Raw genomic sequence first — 18,761 nt, forward strand, 5'->3', positions numbered from 1 at the left:
CTTTCTCTCTCTCTCCCCCCCCCGTCACAGGAAGTCCTGGTGGAGCACCTGGAGGTCTGCGCCGAGGCCCTGTGGAAGGCCGAACGCTACGAGCTCATCACGCACGTGGCCAAACTCATCATCCCTGTCTACGAGAAGCGCCATGACTACGAGGTAGGAGAGCATCCTCCCCGCACTCCTCAGCCTGGGTTAGCTGTTTGTTTTATCAGCATCTCTCCATTTGACCGCCCATTCACTCTCTATGACGGCGAAACCAGCATTTCCTCCACTCGGCCGTTTTCCTCAACCTGCTCAACTCGTTCTGAGTCATGTGGGCTGTGACAGAGGATTTTACGCAACGCTGATTCTTCTCTCTTCCAGGCGAGCCACTCGTTAGTCCCCAACTGACAGGCGGTGCTGAAAGGTCTTGCGCATAAAAAGCAGAGCTGCACGCCGACGCAGGGTCACATCCGTGGGGCTGTTTAGCGCCGGCGGGCTCAGCGATCCCATCCCACGTGACCTCTACGCGCTCCGCATGAATAACCACAGCACGTCTCGCAGGATGTCGTTAATGTTTGCGTCTCTGGTGTTGCTCCAAGGCGTCACCCTGAAAACACACGCGATGCCTCTAAATTGACCGTGTAGTACCGGCCGGATGTTCGACCACCCGTTCTGTCAGAGTGGTTGCAGTTCGTTTAAGCCGGTTGAAATCCTGGAAGCCCGTTCCTCACTGCCTGCTTTGTCCATTTTTAAAATCAGCTTTTATGTGCATCTGGAGTCAGAGTCTTGTTGGAAGACCAAAACTTTTTCTCCAGAAGGCATTCGCCCTAACCATATGGGTAACAACAATTTTGGCCCATCTACAATTTATTATTATTATTATTATTATTATTATTATTATTATTATTATTATTATTATTATTATTATTATTATTATTATTATTATTATTATACTGTGATAGACTGGTGACCTGTCCAGAGTGTACCCCGCCTCTCGCCCATTGACAGCTGGAGATAGGCACCAGCACCCCACAAGGGATGGGCGTGTTAAAAAAAGGATGGATGGATGATAAAAATAATACATTTTATTTAAAAGCATTTTTTAAATCCTCAAAGACACTTTACAAAAGAAGTCTATCAAATCAACAAAATGATACACTAAACACTCTAAAGCACACAGCAAAATAGAGTATGTCTATATGTATATATATATGTACATATATATATATATATATCTTTTTGTATATTGTTATTTATATATTTATAAATGTTATATATATATATATATATATATATATATATATTTTTTTTTTATTAAATAAAATGCAAAATACTTCAGCACATGACTTTTTCAGTACTTGATAGTTTTAGAACATAACATAAAAGTATATAGCATTTGAAATTTTCAAAGTTTTAAGCCCCCCCGAACATGAGAAAATCCTCATTATTCCATGCTGTAGCGCACATATTCCCTAGTTACTGGGGGGAAATAGGGAGTACCAATATGGTGGCTGGTGGCTTCAAAGCGACTCGTTCTAATAGTGGGCTATTAGCACTCCAGTGCATAATAGAGATCAGGGTGTGGGCTTACAAGGGCTCCACCTTTCTGGCTTTAGGATTTTCCTGCTGAGCAGAGATGCATTTTTTTCAGAGTCAATTCGTCTTGAGATGCTCCGAAAGGTTGCCGTCGCTCCTCGTGGTGTCTTTGGTGAAAAGTAAAAAGCGGTTTAAAAGCCCAGAGGAAGCAAACAGCCGTCTGAGACCAGCGACAGGAGCTGGAACATCTGCAAGGGACGCGCTTTGGTTTTGTTCTGGACCTGAGCGCTGGCAGTCAGACGCGGTTGTACAATATATCTTGTTTATTTCCCCTGCTGAGTCTCGGGCATGTTGAAATGTTGTCCCAGAAGAGCTGCCACCGCCAGCCTGTAAGCTGAAGCAGCCTAAAACCAGCCGTACAGGCTCGTCTTAGAAGGCTGGGGCTCAACTTAACAGTGTTCTGCTCAATGCAGCTCCTTTCAGTCAATTGTCTATCTGATTTTTATTAGGTAAGCTGCTAGATTATCCTCCTGCACCTTGTAAAGATATCGAGTACTCCCCCATTTGGGTTTTATTACAACCACAACTTTATTGTATTTGAGTTGGCTTTTATGTGCCAGAGCAGCACAAAGGGAGCACATAGCTGAAGGGTGAAGTGTTATGGTATGACGTGGATGATACACGCTTTTACAAGGCTTGGCCCTGTCATTTGGCAATTAAAACTGGCACCTCACCTTTCAATACTGGCATCATTCAACTTTCTCCTCCTTCTCCTTCTCTCAAACAAGATTGCTTCCATTATGTTAGATCTTTTCTTCTGATTAGGATCTTTTCCAAAGCTTTTACTGCCGCCGTCGCTAAATCCTGCCTAAAGAGAAATATCCCTCAGCACCTCCATGCATAAGAAAAACAGACCCGTCTCTCATTTGCCATTTTTAAACAGAGTTAAGCAATTTTCTGAAATGAATGGTATCACAGAGACTGGGTTTATTTCTTCACCTGGATCTGAACAAACCATCAGTACTGGTATGATCAGGCTTAAGTGCAGTACATTTTACTCAGTGGACTAATGATGGGAGACCTCTCTCCAGGGCTGTTCTGACGCGGTTCTAATCCAATCTGACATACATTTTTTTGGCAAACAAGGGAAATCCAGCATCTAAATGTTGCAGGACAGGACATGGAGTTCCACAAGGCTCCCTTTTAAGACTTATTAGTTAATACATGTTCGCTGGCAGATACTGCATTCTTTTCCATTGTGATGTTTTCTGTTGCAGGGCCTTCTGATGACTCACGGGCTATTGGTGCACATTTCAAATCTATCGTAGATACGATGCTTTGGAAGGCCAGGAATTCACATTATCCTAGTTCTAAACTCTTCCTTGGCTCTTTTTAGGGTTTTAGAATGGATTTTAAGGTGTTTCAATAATATGTACTAATGGTCTTAATCCCACATGTATCAGATGTTGGTGTGTAAGCCACGGAGCATCTGAGAAGGGTCCTCTAAATTTACCCAAAGTAAAAACAAGAACTCACAATGAGGCATTGTTTGCTGCTGCCCTCAGCTCTTCCATACGGAGCCCGGTAGAGCTCACTTTAAGTGATATTTTTTTTCAGGTCGTGATAATATGTGAGCACGTTTCCTTTAATTGAGCCCTCGAATTAATAAAACTTATTTGAGCACACGTTTTAATTATTCGTGGGTGCGTTTTGCTAGATCAAGATCTCGAATATACTATAACGTGCTCATGTTTACATGTGTCAAGACAATATTGAGTGCACGTTTTACATATTGTGGCCACGTTTAAGTAGATCGTGCAGACAATGTTCTATAACCATGTTCACTAAATTGTGCTCTCGTTTTAGTATGCTTAAAATTAGAGCTCAATTTAGTAAAATGAGCTCACAATATAGTTAAACGAGAGCACATTCTCTCAACATGCACCCATATTAGCACCCTTTTCAAATTTCATTTGATCCTAAATAGTTAAATCTGTAGTTTTATTGATACACAGGTCAGTGTACTTCTAGACTTAAACAATAATGAATCATTGATTTTACCATACTTTTTGCTCGTTTTTATTTTTGCTACTTATTATGTTTTCTTAAAATTCGTTTCATACCAGCTCCTCACCATAATCAACAACATCACAGTTTTGTATCCTCAGCTCTTCAAACCAGCATTACCTTATTTAAAGACACATTTTTTTATTTTATTTTTTTATTTTTGTCCTGACCTGTTTAGCCAGTTATGTCATGTGAACAGAATGAAAATAACGTTTATTGTCCCTCAGTGGGGGAAATGCAGGCCTACCAGCAGCAAAGCGACAGGTAAAATGGAAGCGTCCACACGGTCACAGATAATAACAAAAACTACAGGAACAAGAGACTCTACAGTAATTTCCTGCAGTCCAGGGTATAATGAGGACACACTGTATATATATGATGCACCTCGTCCTACTTCACATCTTCTTCCTATGATTACTGATTCTGAGCTGACGTGACATGTGAATTTCTCCAATTTGAGATCAATAAAGCCTATCTTATCTTATCTTATCTTATCTTATCTTATCTTATCTTCCTCCAAGGGGAAAACAAATACTGCACTCAATGTGCAACTGAGTATAAAAGTACAAAACGTGCTTATTTGTTCCTGAGAAAACAACAACCTACTTATTTACAGGGTTATGGAAAAAAGTTTCAAATAACAGCGGTGATGTAAAGACTTATCGGGTGTGTGGAGAGCTGCCATGGTTCTGAAAACAGCAGCTGGGGAGGAAGGATGCTGTGCACCGAGGATGCAGCGCTTCATGCATGGGGTGGAAGACATTGGCCGTGTTTCATTTTCCTCCACCTTTATTACCCCCTGCTCTTGTCTTATCTGCCTGCACGTCTCTCCTCTTGTATATGACAAAAAGCAGCTGACGACCAACCCGCTCCTAATAGTCTCTCCTCTTGTTGTTTTTCTTTCAGAAACTGAGCCGGCTGTACGACACTCTTCACAGAGCCTACAACAAAATCATCGAGGTGACCCAGTCAGGCCGCAGGATGCTCGGGACGTATTTCCGAGTCGCGTTTTATGGGCAGGTGAGTTTCCATATCTGTAAATGTAAAAAAAAAAAAAAAAAAAAAAAACCCTTCCCCTTTTTTTCCCACGAATCAGACCAAACATTTCAGGTCCTCTTAAAGCTACAGACCTCTACGCTCTTAAAGCAAAGCCGGCCGTCAGCGTCCCTCGGTGAACATCTGCTCTCTTTGGCAGGGCTTCTTTGAGGAGGAAGATGGAAAGGAGTACATCTACAAAGAGCCCAAACTCACCGGCCTGTCGGAGATCTCCCAGCGGCTGCTCACCCTCTACGGGGACAAGTTTGGTCCAGAAAACGTCAAAATCATTCAGGACTCCAACAAGGTGCGGCCAGCAGACACGTGAACTTGACTTTTAACGGCGGGCCGCATTATGAGCTGAGATGCAGCCGGGAATGTAAATAATGGATTTGGCATTACACCCTCGCTGCTGTGTTGAGTCAGAAAATAACATTAGTCCAAGATGATGCTGGGAAATGTTGTTTTTTCCACCACCAGAACTCATTATGGAGTCTCAGTTGATAGATTACACTGATTTCTGACCGCTTTCATTCTCCTTGGTTCCAGAGGTCCGGTGTAGATTATGTGGTGTGGTAGCCAAAGGATTCAAACCTACAATAATATCTTTGATGCTGCCGTCGTCCTCGCTCAGCGGCAGGTCCAGCTTTGATCTGTGCCTGACGTCCTCGTCTTAACCCCTGGACCCTTCCTCCGTTTTCGCGCAGGTGAACGCCAAGGAGCTGGACTCCCGGTTCGCCTACGTCCAAGTGACGTTCGTCAAGCCCTACTTCGACGAGAAGGAGGCGCCGGAGAAGAAGACGGACTTCGAGAAGTGCCACAACATCAGCCGCTTTGTGTTCGAGACGCCGTACACGCTGTCGGGGAAGAAACACGGCGGCGTGGAGGAGCAGTGCAAGCGGAGGACCGTCCTGACAAGTAAGGACGCACGCAGACAGACGGCGCCTCAAAGCGTCCTCACGTTCTGTCAAGCTCCTTTTCCTTCCACGTTGAATGATAAATGATACGAGTAAAAATCGGGCTGCACAGTGGAACAGTGGGTAGCACTAAGAAGGTCCTGGGTTCAAGTCCTACCCTTGCCCAGGGTCTTTCTGCATGGAGTTTGCATGTTCTCCCTGTGCATGCGTGGGTTCTCTCCGGGTACTCTGGCTTCCTCTCACAGTCCAAAAACATGATTGTTAGGTTAATTGGCTTCTCTAAATTCTCCTTAGGTGTGAGTGTGTGTGTGTGTGTGAATGGTTGTCTGTCTCTGTGTTGCCCTGTGATAGACTGGCGACCTGTGAAGGGTGAACCCCGCCTCTCGCCCAGTGAACGCTGGAAACCCAGAAGTTTGTTAGAGAACATCACTAATGTTACGAAAGATTAGTGAGTTAGAGAACATTAGTGAGCAAACAGCATCCTGGAGACCAAGGAACCCGGCAGACAGGTCAGGGAGAAGGTTCTGTAGAGGTTTGGGTTCTAACACAATCTCCCAGAGCTCTGTGCGGTCTATCATCTATCTGAAAACAGGACATGCCTGGACTGCTAACATACCAGAACGTGGCCACCCGTCCAAACCCATAGACCTGGCTATAAAAGCGTTTATCCAAGAACTTGCCTGTGTGGTGCACACAGACACATTCCCAGGGAAGAGCATTTAACAGGAAATATATATTATTGATTTTGTAAAGCTGCAGGTGTTTTCACTGAAGGGCCGTGGTAAAGCTGGAGGAGCTGCAGAGATCAGAGCTGCATGGTGAAAATCTAGAGCTGCACCTTACCCTGGACACAGCATCCCTAAGGCGAGAGCGGGGAGTTGTAGCATCATGCTGTAGGGGACGCCATGCTACTTCTCTTTACATTCATATGTGACGGGTTGGTCAATCACATCAGATCCAAGGGAAACTTAGCCGAGTTATAAGAGAAAGGGGAGAAAGTTCCAGAAGTCTGAATGCTTTTGTTGCGCCCTGTTGCAACGTGGCGCTGAGTTTAAAAAAACAAAGCAGTTTGTGTTTTTCTTACAGTTCCCATCAGACAGCACCTTCAGCACATCCAGAGGGCATTTATATGCGCCGTCATTGGAGTGCTAAAAAAAAACAACCCGAGTCATCAGATCCATTTTCTGCTCCGCTTTGACACGTGCAGCAATCATGGCGTGAGATCTGGGTTCCTGTTAGACACCCGCTACCACCCGCCCGCTGAAGCAATCAGCGGCCACAGCGGTCCCCATCCATCTCCAGCCGTCATCTGGTCAGCCCGCTTATCTGCTGCACAGACACGCAGCCTGCGGCGTTTCCACTCCGTGTTTACACACACCGTGTTTACACAAACGCCTGAGGTGTCAGCTGCAGAGCGAGCCGTGTGTTTGTCCATTTGCCTCTGCCTCGTGTTTTACCTGTGCGTGCGTGACTCAGCCCGGCATGCGTGCGCTCTCCCCCATCCAGCTGTCAACGCCTTCCCGTACGTGAAGAAGCGCATCGAGGTGCAGGGGGAGAGGCAGGTGGAGCTGAAGCCCGTGGACGTGGCCATCGACGAGATGAAGGCGCGCACGGCCGAGCTGACCAAGCTGTGCTCCAGCCAGGAGGTGGACATGATCCAGCTGCAGCTCAAGCTGCAGGGCTGCGTCTCCGTGCAGGTACACAAAGCACGCCCCCTGCCGCCTTAGCCCCCCCTTGGGCACCCTTAAATGAAATCAGCACCGTCTCAGTGCTCGTTTTATGGCCTGACTCCCAGAAATCTTTAGCAGTCACTTTCCCGTTTGATCCGTGCGATCCCGCCTGCTGAGACACGCGCGGATCAGCGTTAAAGCGCGGGAGCTGTTCAGCGGTCGACAATTAGGCTTCGACAATATCTGCCGGCTCTGATATCTGTGGCGAAAGCTCGACAAGTCTCCGGCATGTTCCGTCTGCTTGTGGCCGCAGGTGAACGCGGGCCCCATGGCGTATGCCAGGGCATTCCTCGACGAGAGCAAATCCGGCTCGTCCGGCGGCAAGAAAGTCAAAGAGCTCAAGGAGGTTTTCAGGTAAGCGGCTGGCGCCACCATCGCGTGAGGTGCGCCCCGGGGTCCATCCGCTTCTGCTCACAGCTCGCGTCTGGGTCTTTTCTGTCCGCAGACGTTTTGTGGAGGCGTGCAGCATGGCGCTGGACATTAACGAGCGGATCATCAAGGAGGACCAGTTCGAGTACCACGAGGGCCTGAAGTCCAACTTTAAGGACATGGTGAAGGAGCTGTCCGACATCATCCACGAGCAGGTAACCTGGATGCTAGCTGCTGCGCACAAGTCATGCCGAAATGTGTCTGAGGTCAGCATCCTGGGGCCACGCCTTCCTTTTTGGTGTCTGACGGCGCTGGAAGTCCAAACCTCAGCTTGGTTTCCAGCCGTTGGTCACCTAGGTTACGCGAGAGGAAAGGGCGTCCGCTCACATCTTTCCCTTCTTTTTTTCTCTTTTTCTGTTGTTGTTGAGAAAAGCTGATGCATCGCAGGACTTTTCTCCAAATCTCCGGCGACACGCAGCTGCCATCAAACTGAAGCATAAACAAACTGCCACATACATCATTATTTATTTTGTAGCCTCCTGGATATTTAGTTTAGATCATCTGATCAATTCATGCTGACTTCTCTGCCCTCGCAGCTATAAGATGCTCTTAGCTGTGTGCATAAATGTAGTAGAAAGAGCACATAATTCTCCTCAGGCTTCACCGGAGCCTTTGGAGGAATTATTTACACCTCCTGTTAATGCCTCCAGACAAATTCTCTAGAAATTGAAGAAGTGATACCTAAAGACAAAACAAACAAACAAAACCAACAACACCAAAACAAGACAAATCTAATCTCTGTGGACTAACCCACGCTTTAAAAGAACATGCAAAGTCACATAACGGCAGCCGACACCTCCGACCTGCTATCTCTGCCTGAATGACGAGCTCAAGTGTGGAACCAGATAATAATCGGCACAGTGCAAACTGATGTCTGCGCTTAAGACACACTGAGGACGTCAAAGTTAACACAGTCGTAAACACATTCGTAAACACGTTAACATTTAATCACGCAGAGTGTTTATTGCTGATTATAGCTTTTCTGAGAAGGGTATTTATCAAATATTCCTACTTCTTAAGGTTCTTCCCATTTTGTCACCACAGGCTGCTGTATCTGTATTCAGCCCTCTGAGTCTAAGCTGCGTTTTACAGATTCTGGACATAGACTGGGCCGTTGTATCGTGAGAATGTGCTTCGATCAGAACCATTCCACTCCGGCTCTTGCTGTATGCCTTGGGTTATTGTCCTGTTCCATGTCTCTAGTCAGTTTTTAGCCTGAAAGGCTTTTCCCTGCAGCTTCCCTGCTGAAAACCCTGCTCCCCAGCATGGTGCTGCCACCATCATGTTTCATCATCTGGGAATGCTGTGTTCAGATTTCCAGTCATATGGTGTCCACCAGAGCAACCTCCACATGTTTGCTGTGTCTCCTTCTAGGCTTGTGGGAAATTTTTTGGACTATAAGGGCACTTAAAATCCTTACATTTTCTCAAAAAATGATGGTGCGCCTTGTATATGATTACCGTTGCGCTTACTGATCGATTTAATGTTGTACAATGTGGTACAAAAATCTGTTAAAATGTGTAAGCACGACTTTGGTTAGCGATGAAGCCGCTCCGCCAATGGATATCCGGAGCATTACAGTACACTGTGTCACTACCTGATTGGACCCCTGAGCTGTCTACAAGACTGCCTGACTGTAATGTCAAAACTAGAAGTGCATAAAGGCCCCCACATACTCTGGTGTAGTTCACTCCGTGGAGGTCTGCGCTTCCTCGAGGCGTGCAGGTACGTGTAGAGCTCAATTTTTACGACCGCGTACGCTGTGTCACACTATAAACTTCTCAGAGCCAAGAAGTCTTTACATCGAACTGTTTTATATGTGACACCAAGCTTGATACAATGAGCTGCTCCAAGCAGGCGGTCACAAGGACGCGTGGCATCACAGTCCCTCTCTGTTCTCACTGACAGATGGGAGTGTGCTGGAAAAGAAACGGCTCTAGGTGCTCAGCTAGCTAATCACACATTTTACCATCCGTTCCGCCGCTTCGTCTCATTAGCAGAAAGTGTGGGAATTGTAGCAATTTCCCACAAGAAATGTAGGAAACAGTACGCTCAACTATGAAGGCTAAAACGTCCACGGAGAATCATCGTGCAGCTCACAGTATGCACACATTACACCTGAGTATGTGGGAGGCTTTAGGCAGCCTGTGCCTGGAGTACGCGCTAACAACAATAAACCTATTAAAAGTTAATTCTATATAAAAGTTAGGTTTATTTTGGCCTTATGTTAGAAACAGGGGAGTGTAGTTCAACTACTCTGTCCTACCGACAGAGACACATAGCTCTCCCTCTCAGGAGAGAGCTGTGTACGTGAAGGGGCGGAGTGATATTACACACTTGGGAAGAATATTTAGTCCGGTGCACCTTGTGAAAAATATGCTACTTCCTTTCTTTCTCATGGATCACGTCACAGCTATGTGGTGCTTTGTTTTGATCTGTCTCACACAAGTGGAACAACTCACATAATTGAACATTGTGGCTGTAGCATGACAACATATACAAAGTAGCCTCACATAGAGATCTTATTAGGCGTGTCAAAGGGTAAAATAGAGAAAGCGCCGTCCTATTGCCAAGTCTTTGGGGCTTTTTGACATCCATGTCCCAGCTGCCTCGCAACCCCACAACAAGGGATAGACGTGTGAGAAATGGATGGATGTCCTAGCTGCAGCTTAATGTTCAACGCTGCTCAGAATCGGACTCCAAGTGCCTCATAATGACTCACAACTGGAATCCGCGTTCACTGAACATCCAGGAATTACTGAAAACTGAATTTCCTCTTGACCACTTCCTGGAAACAAATGACTGGATTCATCATATCAGATGGCCTGCACAATGTCTGCTTTTAAAATCCCTGCGAGTAGGATTACACTAATGACAGCAGGAAAGTAATGAAATTACAACTGAGATTGTGACCCTGTGTACTTGTTTCTTTTGTTCTTGATTGGGTTCAGTGTGTGTGATTTTTCGTCTTACTAACCAGTTTTCCTTCTTCTCTCCAATGTGCTGGCCTTTAGCTTTGAGGAAACGCAGGTAATGGCACCCCTCAGCGTTTGACAGCTTCATCTTTTTATTCAGACACCAGCTATAATTTTGCATCCCCCTTTTGTTAGTCCATTCAGGTCTGTTTTTGTAAAATGTGAAGACGTGGTATCTTACAGGGGCACTTTCTGGCTTGACTGTTGTTTTTGGATCTAACTGAAAGTGATAGAGCTCGTGCAGTTTAATGCAATGCAGCTATGCGGAAAGATCTGCACCCAGCACAGGTAGATAGAAAGTTGTTTTGGCATACTCTGCATCCACCTAATTTTCTTCTCCGACGAGCCCATCAGATTACTCCTTCCGAGCGGAGCAGATCGCCATCCGACAGTGGTGCTGCTCAGAGTATAAAAATAGGAACCCCCCTCAAAAAAAAAAAAAAAAAAAAAGATGCAAATGTGACACCTTTAATCAAATCACCATTACATTTGCACTCCGTGTTTTGGATCCAGGTTATAAAATTTACATAGCTGCAAATGTACATAAGACTCAACATCTCTCCTCTGTTACAAGTCTGGTTGCAGCTTTACATTCCAAACCAAAGCAGTCTGTCTGTAAACACGACACCTGGACCGCTGCCATCGATCGCCTCCAGTCACGCAACCGTACTCGCAGAACCTGTCTCCTCATGAGCGCCGGGGCTGCTGAAGCCTTGTGGGTTGACGAGCCAAAAGCTTTCCTTTGGAACACGGAGATGTGGATTTATCGCGGTGTCTCAGCCGTAGTGTGGGCTCTCTAGGCTGGAACGTCGATTTTAGTGTTCTGGTAGAGATACAGCTACCAGAGTGTTAGAGTCCTAGTGACTGTTACAGACTTCCTCTTGTTTTTCCCTTTTTTATGTTACCTTGTCATGAAATTTACCGTACAACTGCATGTTCAGAGCTAGCATTATTGTTTTGTTTGGGTCTTTCAGCCTTCTAACATTTAGGAAACCAAATGAGAAAGTCTTTCCTATTTATTTTATACGGTTTGTCCTGTACACAAATCTAAAGGTGTGTTTTTTTTTTTTTTTTTGGTTTTATGTAAAAAAAACTGTCCAAAAGCTCTCCAACATCTTTACCCTCCTCTTTGGGAGTCTTGGAGTTGGCTCTAAAATCTGCGGACATTTTTCCTGCGTTGATGGCTCCCCTGAAAAAGATGTGTATAAAGCCTTAAACCTTTAACGCAATCTCACCCTGAACGAAACAAATAAACAAGACCAGAACATTTATTCAGTATTTACCCAAATAAGTCATGGCACAATTCTAGATACTCCCAACAACTCCTTTAAGACCAATGTAAGGAATTCATTCAATGTCACGTTTTTCTAGAAAGTGCCAATTAGTTACTGTGTCTTTTTGTTTCCATTTAAATGATGGATGACGCGTGAAATGACACTGAAATACCTACTTGCCTGAACCTGCCCACATCTGCAGTTAAAACAATTAATAAAGAGGTTGGCGAAAGAAATAGTTGTGTTAAAGAGCAAATGAGGCTTATCGAGGATCTGGGCCTTTAGGAGCGATGCCAAAGTTTTCTGTCGTAGCCTGACCGCAGTATGGCGGGGGGATCTGTGGGGCTGGGGTCTGTTCCTCGTCAAACTCTGAAATACCAGGATGTTTTAAACGTCCGCTGTCACTGAGCTGCAACTTGGTCCATCGTTGGTTCTTTCAGCGGGGTAATGATCTAGAGAAGGTGGCGTCCACACCGCTCCCTTCCAAACACAGGCGTGTCAAAGGTTAAAATAGAGAAAGCGCCGTCCTATTGCCAAGCGGTGGTTGTAAAAAGTTTGGACAGCTGGTGTTCCAACAACTGCAGCATTGATAAATTTGCTAAAAACTCCTTTTTTTTTTTGGGTCTGATCATTGGGTGATTGGGCCTGATGACACATGTGGGTCTTCTGACAGGACAGAGATCCCTAACACACATCAACATGTGATTTTGGACTAGCTAACGCGGGCTAGCATTAGGCTCCTGCAGTGGGCCTGATTAAAAATGTCTAGCCTGGGCCCGGAAACCAACCAAATTAAATAAGCTTGAACAATTCTGACAAGAATATTCCAATATGCAGCCAGATTTGTGGCAGAAGCTTGTGGATGGCTACAAAAACCCGCTAGCAGACATTTAGCCATTTAGGGATGTTGGCATGTGTTTACGCTTACGTGTGAGTTTTAACCCTGTGTGGGTTACAGAAAAACTTGCAAACCCAGTTCTTGTCTTGTTTTTTTTTATTTATAAAAGCATCCATTCATAGAAACATCAGTTCAAATGCATCATTACCCCTCCCCCCCTCCCCACATAACATTTGACATTAAAGTGAAAAATGACTGTGTATGCTTTTGACCAGGACTGTAGTAGCTTCCTTTCAACCTTTAATCAGCATCACCAGCTCCAAGCCTAAAAACAACAACAATAAACAGCGATTAAAAGCAACTTGTATTGCGATGGGACCCGTAGCTGCCGCGCTGTTCATCTTAAAGCCGGCGTGTAGAGAGCAGCGAACATCCCGCAGAGAAGACGGCGCTCTAATGTTTCCAGCCAGCGGTTCTCTTGGGACCGGCAAAGCGTTGACGTGGCCTCGCAGCATATGACGAAAACAGGATGTGCTGCTGTAAACTGTCCACTGCTATGGCTGTCTCCTACCACTCTGCTGGCCAGCCACTTCAGCTTTTATGCCTGAGCTGCAGCCCCGCTTTGGTAAACACAACTGGCCACGCTGGAGTCCCGCTCCGCCACCCGTCAACCACATTTGCTCAGCAATCCAAATCAAGCATGAGCGCGATGCGAGCCATTCTGCTTGTTGTTTCTCACCAGGTGTGCATTCATCCCATTTGCCTGTTCTGACCCCCCCCCCATCCCATCAGCCCATGCAGCTGAGTGTGTGTGCAGGTTGGAGCATGTGTATCCCCGAGCTCTTCTCTTAATTCTGTGTTTTTATTTCTCTTTTTGACCCATCAGATCTACCAGGAGGACATGATGCGATCGCTGCTGCAGAACTCTCTCCATGTTTTCCGCGCCATCAGCGGGACGTCCACAGACCTGAGCTGACCTCAAACACAGCCCCTCTGCGTTTTCTACCACCCCCACCCCAACATGTTTATCCGCTCCACTCCTGGCGACATTGTCCGCTGCCTATCTGTTGCATCGCTGCCTGATGAGCAGAGGAACCTGGCGTAAACAAAACAACAGAACAGCAAACATAGCTGGGATGGTCCCCCCACAGGAGCAGTATTTCTCAGAATGTATTAGAAAAACCTGCGCTAAATGTGTGCATGTCAGAAAAAGCTGAGGTGAATTCCAGAACGCGACGCACTTTTTGTTGTACTTCCACGTTGAACCAATTGTCCGCTCTCTCGCTCTGCAAAGTTGCCCTGAGGATCTTTGCAGGACGCCGCTCTCCCTTCCTCGGTCCACCTTTTCCACAGCGGAGCACTTCTGAAAGCATCTCTTAGCTGCACTTCAGTGTTTTTTTTTTTTGTTTTGTTTTTTTTATGCCAAGTTTTAACTAACACAACCAGGTTTATTGTGACACGCTTGAAAGCCAAGAAGCATCGAGATGTGATGCAAAGTGCTTGGTTTTTGTAACGCGGGCAGCAGATTCCAGGTCAGGAGAAAAAGTCACGAACACATCGTAAAGGGCCTTACAATGCCTCGTGTTTATACCCTGTGAACTTTTTTTTTTTTTTGCACATTTTGTCACACTCTAACCACAAATTAGCACGTGTTTTATGTTTTACCGCTTAAAAGTGCCCACGATGTCTTTACCGGCTTTTGTATAACCTGGATGCTTAGACGCTGGATTCTTTTCAGCATACCTCTTTGCAAAATAGCTGAAGCTCAGTCAGATTCTTCAGAGGCCTGAACAGCGATTTCCAAGTCTTTGAAAACAGGTTGTTAGGATTTTAGTCTAATTTGTCCTGCTGGAAGGGAAACTTCCCCTCCAATGTTCCCTAACAAACCATTGAGGCCTTCACAGAACAACTGGATTCAGAGTTTTAATTACACGTCAGTAAACCCTGTTTGCTAATTAGTGTATAATTTCCCTTCCTCTTCTCCGTCATGCTCTACTTTGTGTTGGTCTGTCACAAGAAATTGTAATAGAATATGTTACTGTTTTGGGTTGTAACATGACAAAATGTGTGGGAGTTCTAGGGGTGTAGAGTTTTGTGAGGCGCTTAGTGACCACAGGGAAAGAGATAATATTCAGTGTCCTGGCAGTGAATGCTGGAGATGTGCGACAATGCTAATAAAGATTGTTTTTTTTTTATTTGTTTGTTGTTTTTTTTAAAACTATGCTGTTAGGATTTTTTTTAATGCGAGGCAATAAACAGTGACAAATGAAAACAAAGCAGAGCTTTAACTGATGGTTTTAAGCATTCTTTCCCTTTGAGATCAGGACCGGGTACAGTAATAAAAGCTGCGGGATAATATTTACTCTATCCAATGAGGAAGTACAGAGCTCCTCTCATCTGGGTTTGGATCCAGTGCCTTTACACTTAAAACAAGCAAAAAAAAAAAAAACCCTTCCCTAGCTCAACTAATAAAAAAACATTACAGGTCAGTTATTTGGAGTTTTTCACAAGTGCTACACTGAAACAGGCTGATAGATGAATAATATTTAAGCTGATGTGTACATAATTTGTGGACATGATGTAAATTGAATTCTGTATCCATGTATGTATGTATGATATTTTGTAGATCGGTCCAAAATCTCTTAGCAAATTTTTTGTTTATCTTTTGGTTTTATTTCATTGTCTACAAAAGGTGCAGATGCTTGTCAAACTTACTTTGTAATGCTCTTTTTTTCCCAATAAAACATGAAAACAGAGAATATAGAATCTTGTCTAAGATTTTTGTGGCCTTCTTTAGTAGCTTTACGGGGAGCGTGGCAGAGAGGAAAGGGGGAAGACGTGTTTAGTCTCCATAGATGGTGGACCTGCTCTGCCACTGAGCCGTGCGGCGCACACATACGTCGCCTTTTGACAAAAACAACCTGTATTAAACATACTTTTCTCTAAGCCTCTCATTTCTTCATGAAAATCCTTTTTTTATTGGTTTGATGCAATATTTAAATATTAAATGCTGTCTTTTTATTAGCTGGGAGTGGAAAGAAAATCACAACTACCAGAAATAAAGGGTTAAAAACATCAATATCTGTTAATATATATATAATGTGTTTCCCTTAGTGAACTGAGTTACCGAAATAAAGGAACTTTTCAATAATATTCAAATTTATTGAATATGACTGTACCTGTACGTTCTATTTCCCTAAACACAAAGTATGGAAAATATTTGCATTTTCCTGCTTTATTCCTACCTTATGGACTTTTGTGTCCACCCACCGATTCATCCACCCAACTTTCTCTGCATCGGTTTATTATTGAAACAGTCTTAAACCATTTATCTGCCCATTCATTCGTTCATCAACCATCCATTCACCTCTATCAATCCATCCTCCCCGACCTATAGTTTTGCAGGTTGGATATCTAAAGCCCAACTTTTTCTGGAAACATCTGCTGTAGATTTATATAGAATATTTTTTTTACACACTTTAACACAGAATTGGCCTTATCAGGATCAGGCTATTTGAAATTTGTTGCATTTTATGTCGATGATATGTGATCTGGTGGCGCTGCGTAGGTATTACAGTGTTATTCATCAGAATCCAACAAGCTGTCAATGCAGGTTTTAAAAGAAAAGGATTAAAAAATACTATACTACTTTAAAATATCTGAGTGTCTCAGGCTCTTTGACGTAAAAAAGGAAGATTTGCTAAGGTGTTTGTGTTTTGTTGACCAAGCCAGATAACTGGCTTGCGTCCAAAAAGGTCTAATTGCTAATCTTCAGCCAAAGTGGAAGTGTGTCAGTCCGATCGGCTGCAAACTAAAAGGCCAGTCCACGAAATCATTAAATCGGAAATACTTAGACCGATAAGACGTGAACTGTATATTTCTACGTTAAATTATTATTATGTTGTTGTGAGCTCGTTATCGGGTCTCATGGTGTCAGCGGGGCGTATCGTTACACCCCTATTTCTGATGCTGGGCAGAAATCCCGGTCCAGAGATGTTAATTAACATGAACTCACATGGAAAATCAGGAGCCACTAAACAGCTGCTTTCAGGCAGGTTAATGTGTGAAGCATAGTCAGACGTCTGTGGATGCTAAATGTTTCATTTAAATGTGCTTTTCTGGGTCACTTCCCTTTTACAATGTTGTTTATTAAACCTGTGCCTGCGGTTGAGGTTGTCAGATGTGCCCATTAAGGTTTTATTATCTGAACCAAAGCTAGCGGGGTGGGGGTGAGGTGCGCAGTGTTCGAACAGGGCGAAACGTAATGGCAGCCTAAACAGTAGTGCATCTGGAGAAGGAATGTGGCGAGGGAGGTTTAATACTCTTGTCGTGTCAAATCCTGCCCGAGTCGTGCGTGGCTAAGGCGTATGACATTTTCTCTGATCTGAGCGCGAAGACTTGCACAACTTACCAACTGCCTCTTCCTGAAGGGAGAGAGCCTGTGGAAAGAAATTGAAACCGTACAGTGCAGAGAGAGACCAGAGTCCTAGAGAGACTTGCCCACCTGAGTAAGCGAGCGAGGACGAATCAGGAACCTGTGTGAAGATCATGTTCTTTGACCCCCCCCCTCCCACCTGCGTGGTTAAGCAGGTATTCAGCGGCACGGGGTCCCCACAGGGGTCTGCCTGGACGCGTCAGGCTTCCCGTCTGAGAGAGTCGTCCACAAAAATACTGGGAAGACTTCGCTGTGGTCTGGTGCCTCAAAGAGGAACAAGGAAGCTGAGCACAAGGAACTGGTAGACTACTCTGTGGGATGGTGGGGAAACAATCATCTCACCCTGAATGTGAATAAAACAAGAGAGACGGTCGTAGACTTATCACCATCCTGTGAGAAGACGTGGAGGTAGTGGAGGAGTATAAATACTAGTGTTGAGCCGATGCCATTTTTTGGCCCCGATACGATACCCGATACCTGGCTGTGCAGTATTGGCCGATACCAATACCATCTGTTTGAAATTGATGTGTGTGTCTACATATGAAGAACTGCATACTACTTAGGGTAGTAGAACTTTTTATTGCCTACCTGGAATGGGTGACAATAGTAGAATAAACTTTTGTCTCTCAAATGACAAAATAGTGCAACTTTCATGAAATTATAACATGTGTAATAGTAGTGCAACAGTAAGACGGTAAAATTACATTAATAATTGAATAATCTCTTTTAAACCCTGAGTTTTGGCTCTCAAATGCCAAAATAGTGCAACTTTCATGAACTTATATAACATGTATAATACTAGTCGGGGAAGAGAAGGCTGCGTTCAAGTGACATACAAACATCAAAATGGTATCGGTGCCCTATTTGTTGGTACTCACCGATACCGATACCACCATTTTAGTGCTGGATCGTGGCCACGTCCCATACTGGTATTGCTATCGGTGCAACACTAATAAATACCTCCGACTGGTCCAGAGAGGCAACACTGAAGTTGTCTGGAAGAAGGGACACAGTCGGTTATTTCTTGGGAAAGCTGCCTGAGGATGCTGCGGCTCTTCCGTAACTCTGTGGTGGAGAGCGTGATTTCTTCGGTCATCACGTCTTGGGGTAGCAGTGTCAGTCATCAGAGGATGCCCAGAACCACGAGTACAAAAGAAGAATGGGTCAAAACACAAATTGACTGACATCTTTGTACGGTAAAGTGAAGGGAAAGTCCCCTAAAACACATCCTAACTATCTGAGGGTCACGGAGTGGGGTGCAACATTGGTCCTGCTTGGTAGAGATGTCTTTGAGTTGGATTGTGATTATTTTTCCCCCCCCCCTCCTCCTCCCCGGTCTTCCTTTGCTCTCCCACACATCGTGTAATTTGTTTTAGCACACATCCAATACCATACAGATTTTAGCTTAATGATTCACAGACTCATTAAGCGGCTGACGACTTCCTGGAGGAATGGATGGACACTTGTGCTTGAGATATCTCACTTAGAAATTACACGCTCGCGCCACTCCTCCTCCTCGCGTGTGTGTGTGTGTTTTCTCCTCCTA

General features: G+C 44.7%; 1 protein-coding gene across 1 annotated transcript in view; it reads left to right on the plus strand.

The window, feature by feature from the left end:
* dock11 (dedicator of cytokinesis 11) overlaps positions 1-13,873 on the plus strand; it is a gene marked incomplete in the record, with an annotated part of 95,834 nt that extends 81,961 nt beyond the window's left edge. Inside the window, 8 exon segments of the mRNA XM_036146209.1 lie at positions 31-153; positions 4,489-4,602; positions 4,778-4,924; positions 5,325-5,535; positions 7,041-7,231; positions 7,518-7,618; positions 7,710-7,848; positions 13,667-13,873. Of these exon segments, the coding sequence (XP_036002102.1) occupies positions 31-153; positions 4,489-4,602; positions 4,778-4,924; positions 5,325-5,535; positions 7,041-7,231; positions 7,518-7,618; positions 7,710-7,848; positions 13,667-13,756 (1,116 nt within the window).
* Between the last annotated feature and the right edge of the window lie 4,888 nt (positions 13,874-18,761).

This window comes from Fundulus heteroclitus, chromosome 14 (genome assembly GCF_011125445.2).
Source record: "Fundulus heteroclitus isolate FHET01 chromosome 14, MU-UCD_Fhet_4.1, whole genome shotgun sequence".
Taxonomy (NCBI): Eukaryota; Metazoa; Chordata; class Actinopteri; order Cyprinodontiformes; family Fundulidae; genus Fundulus; species Fundulus heteroclitus.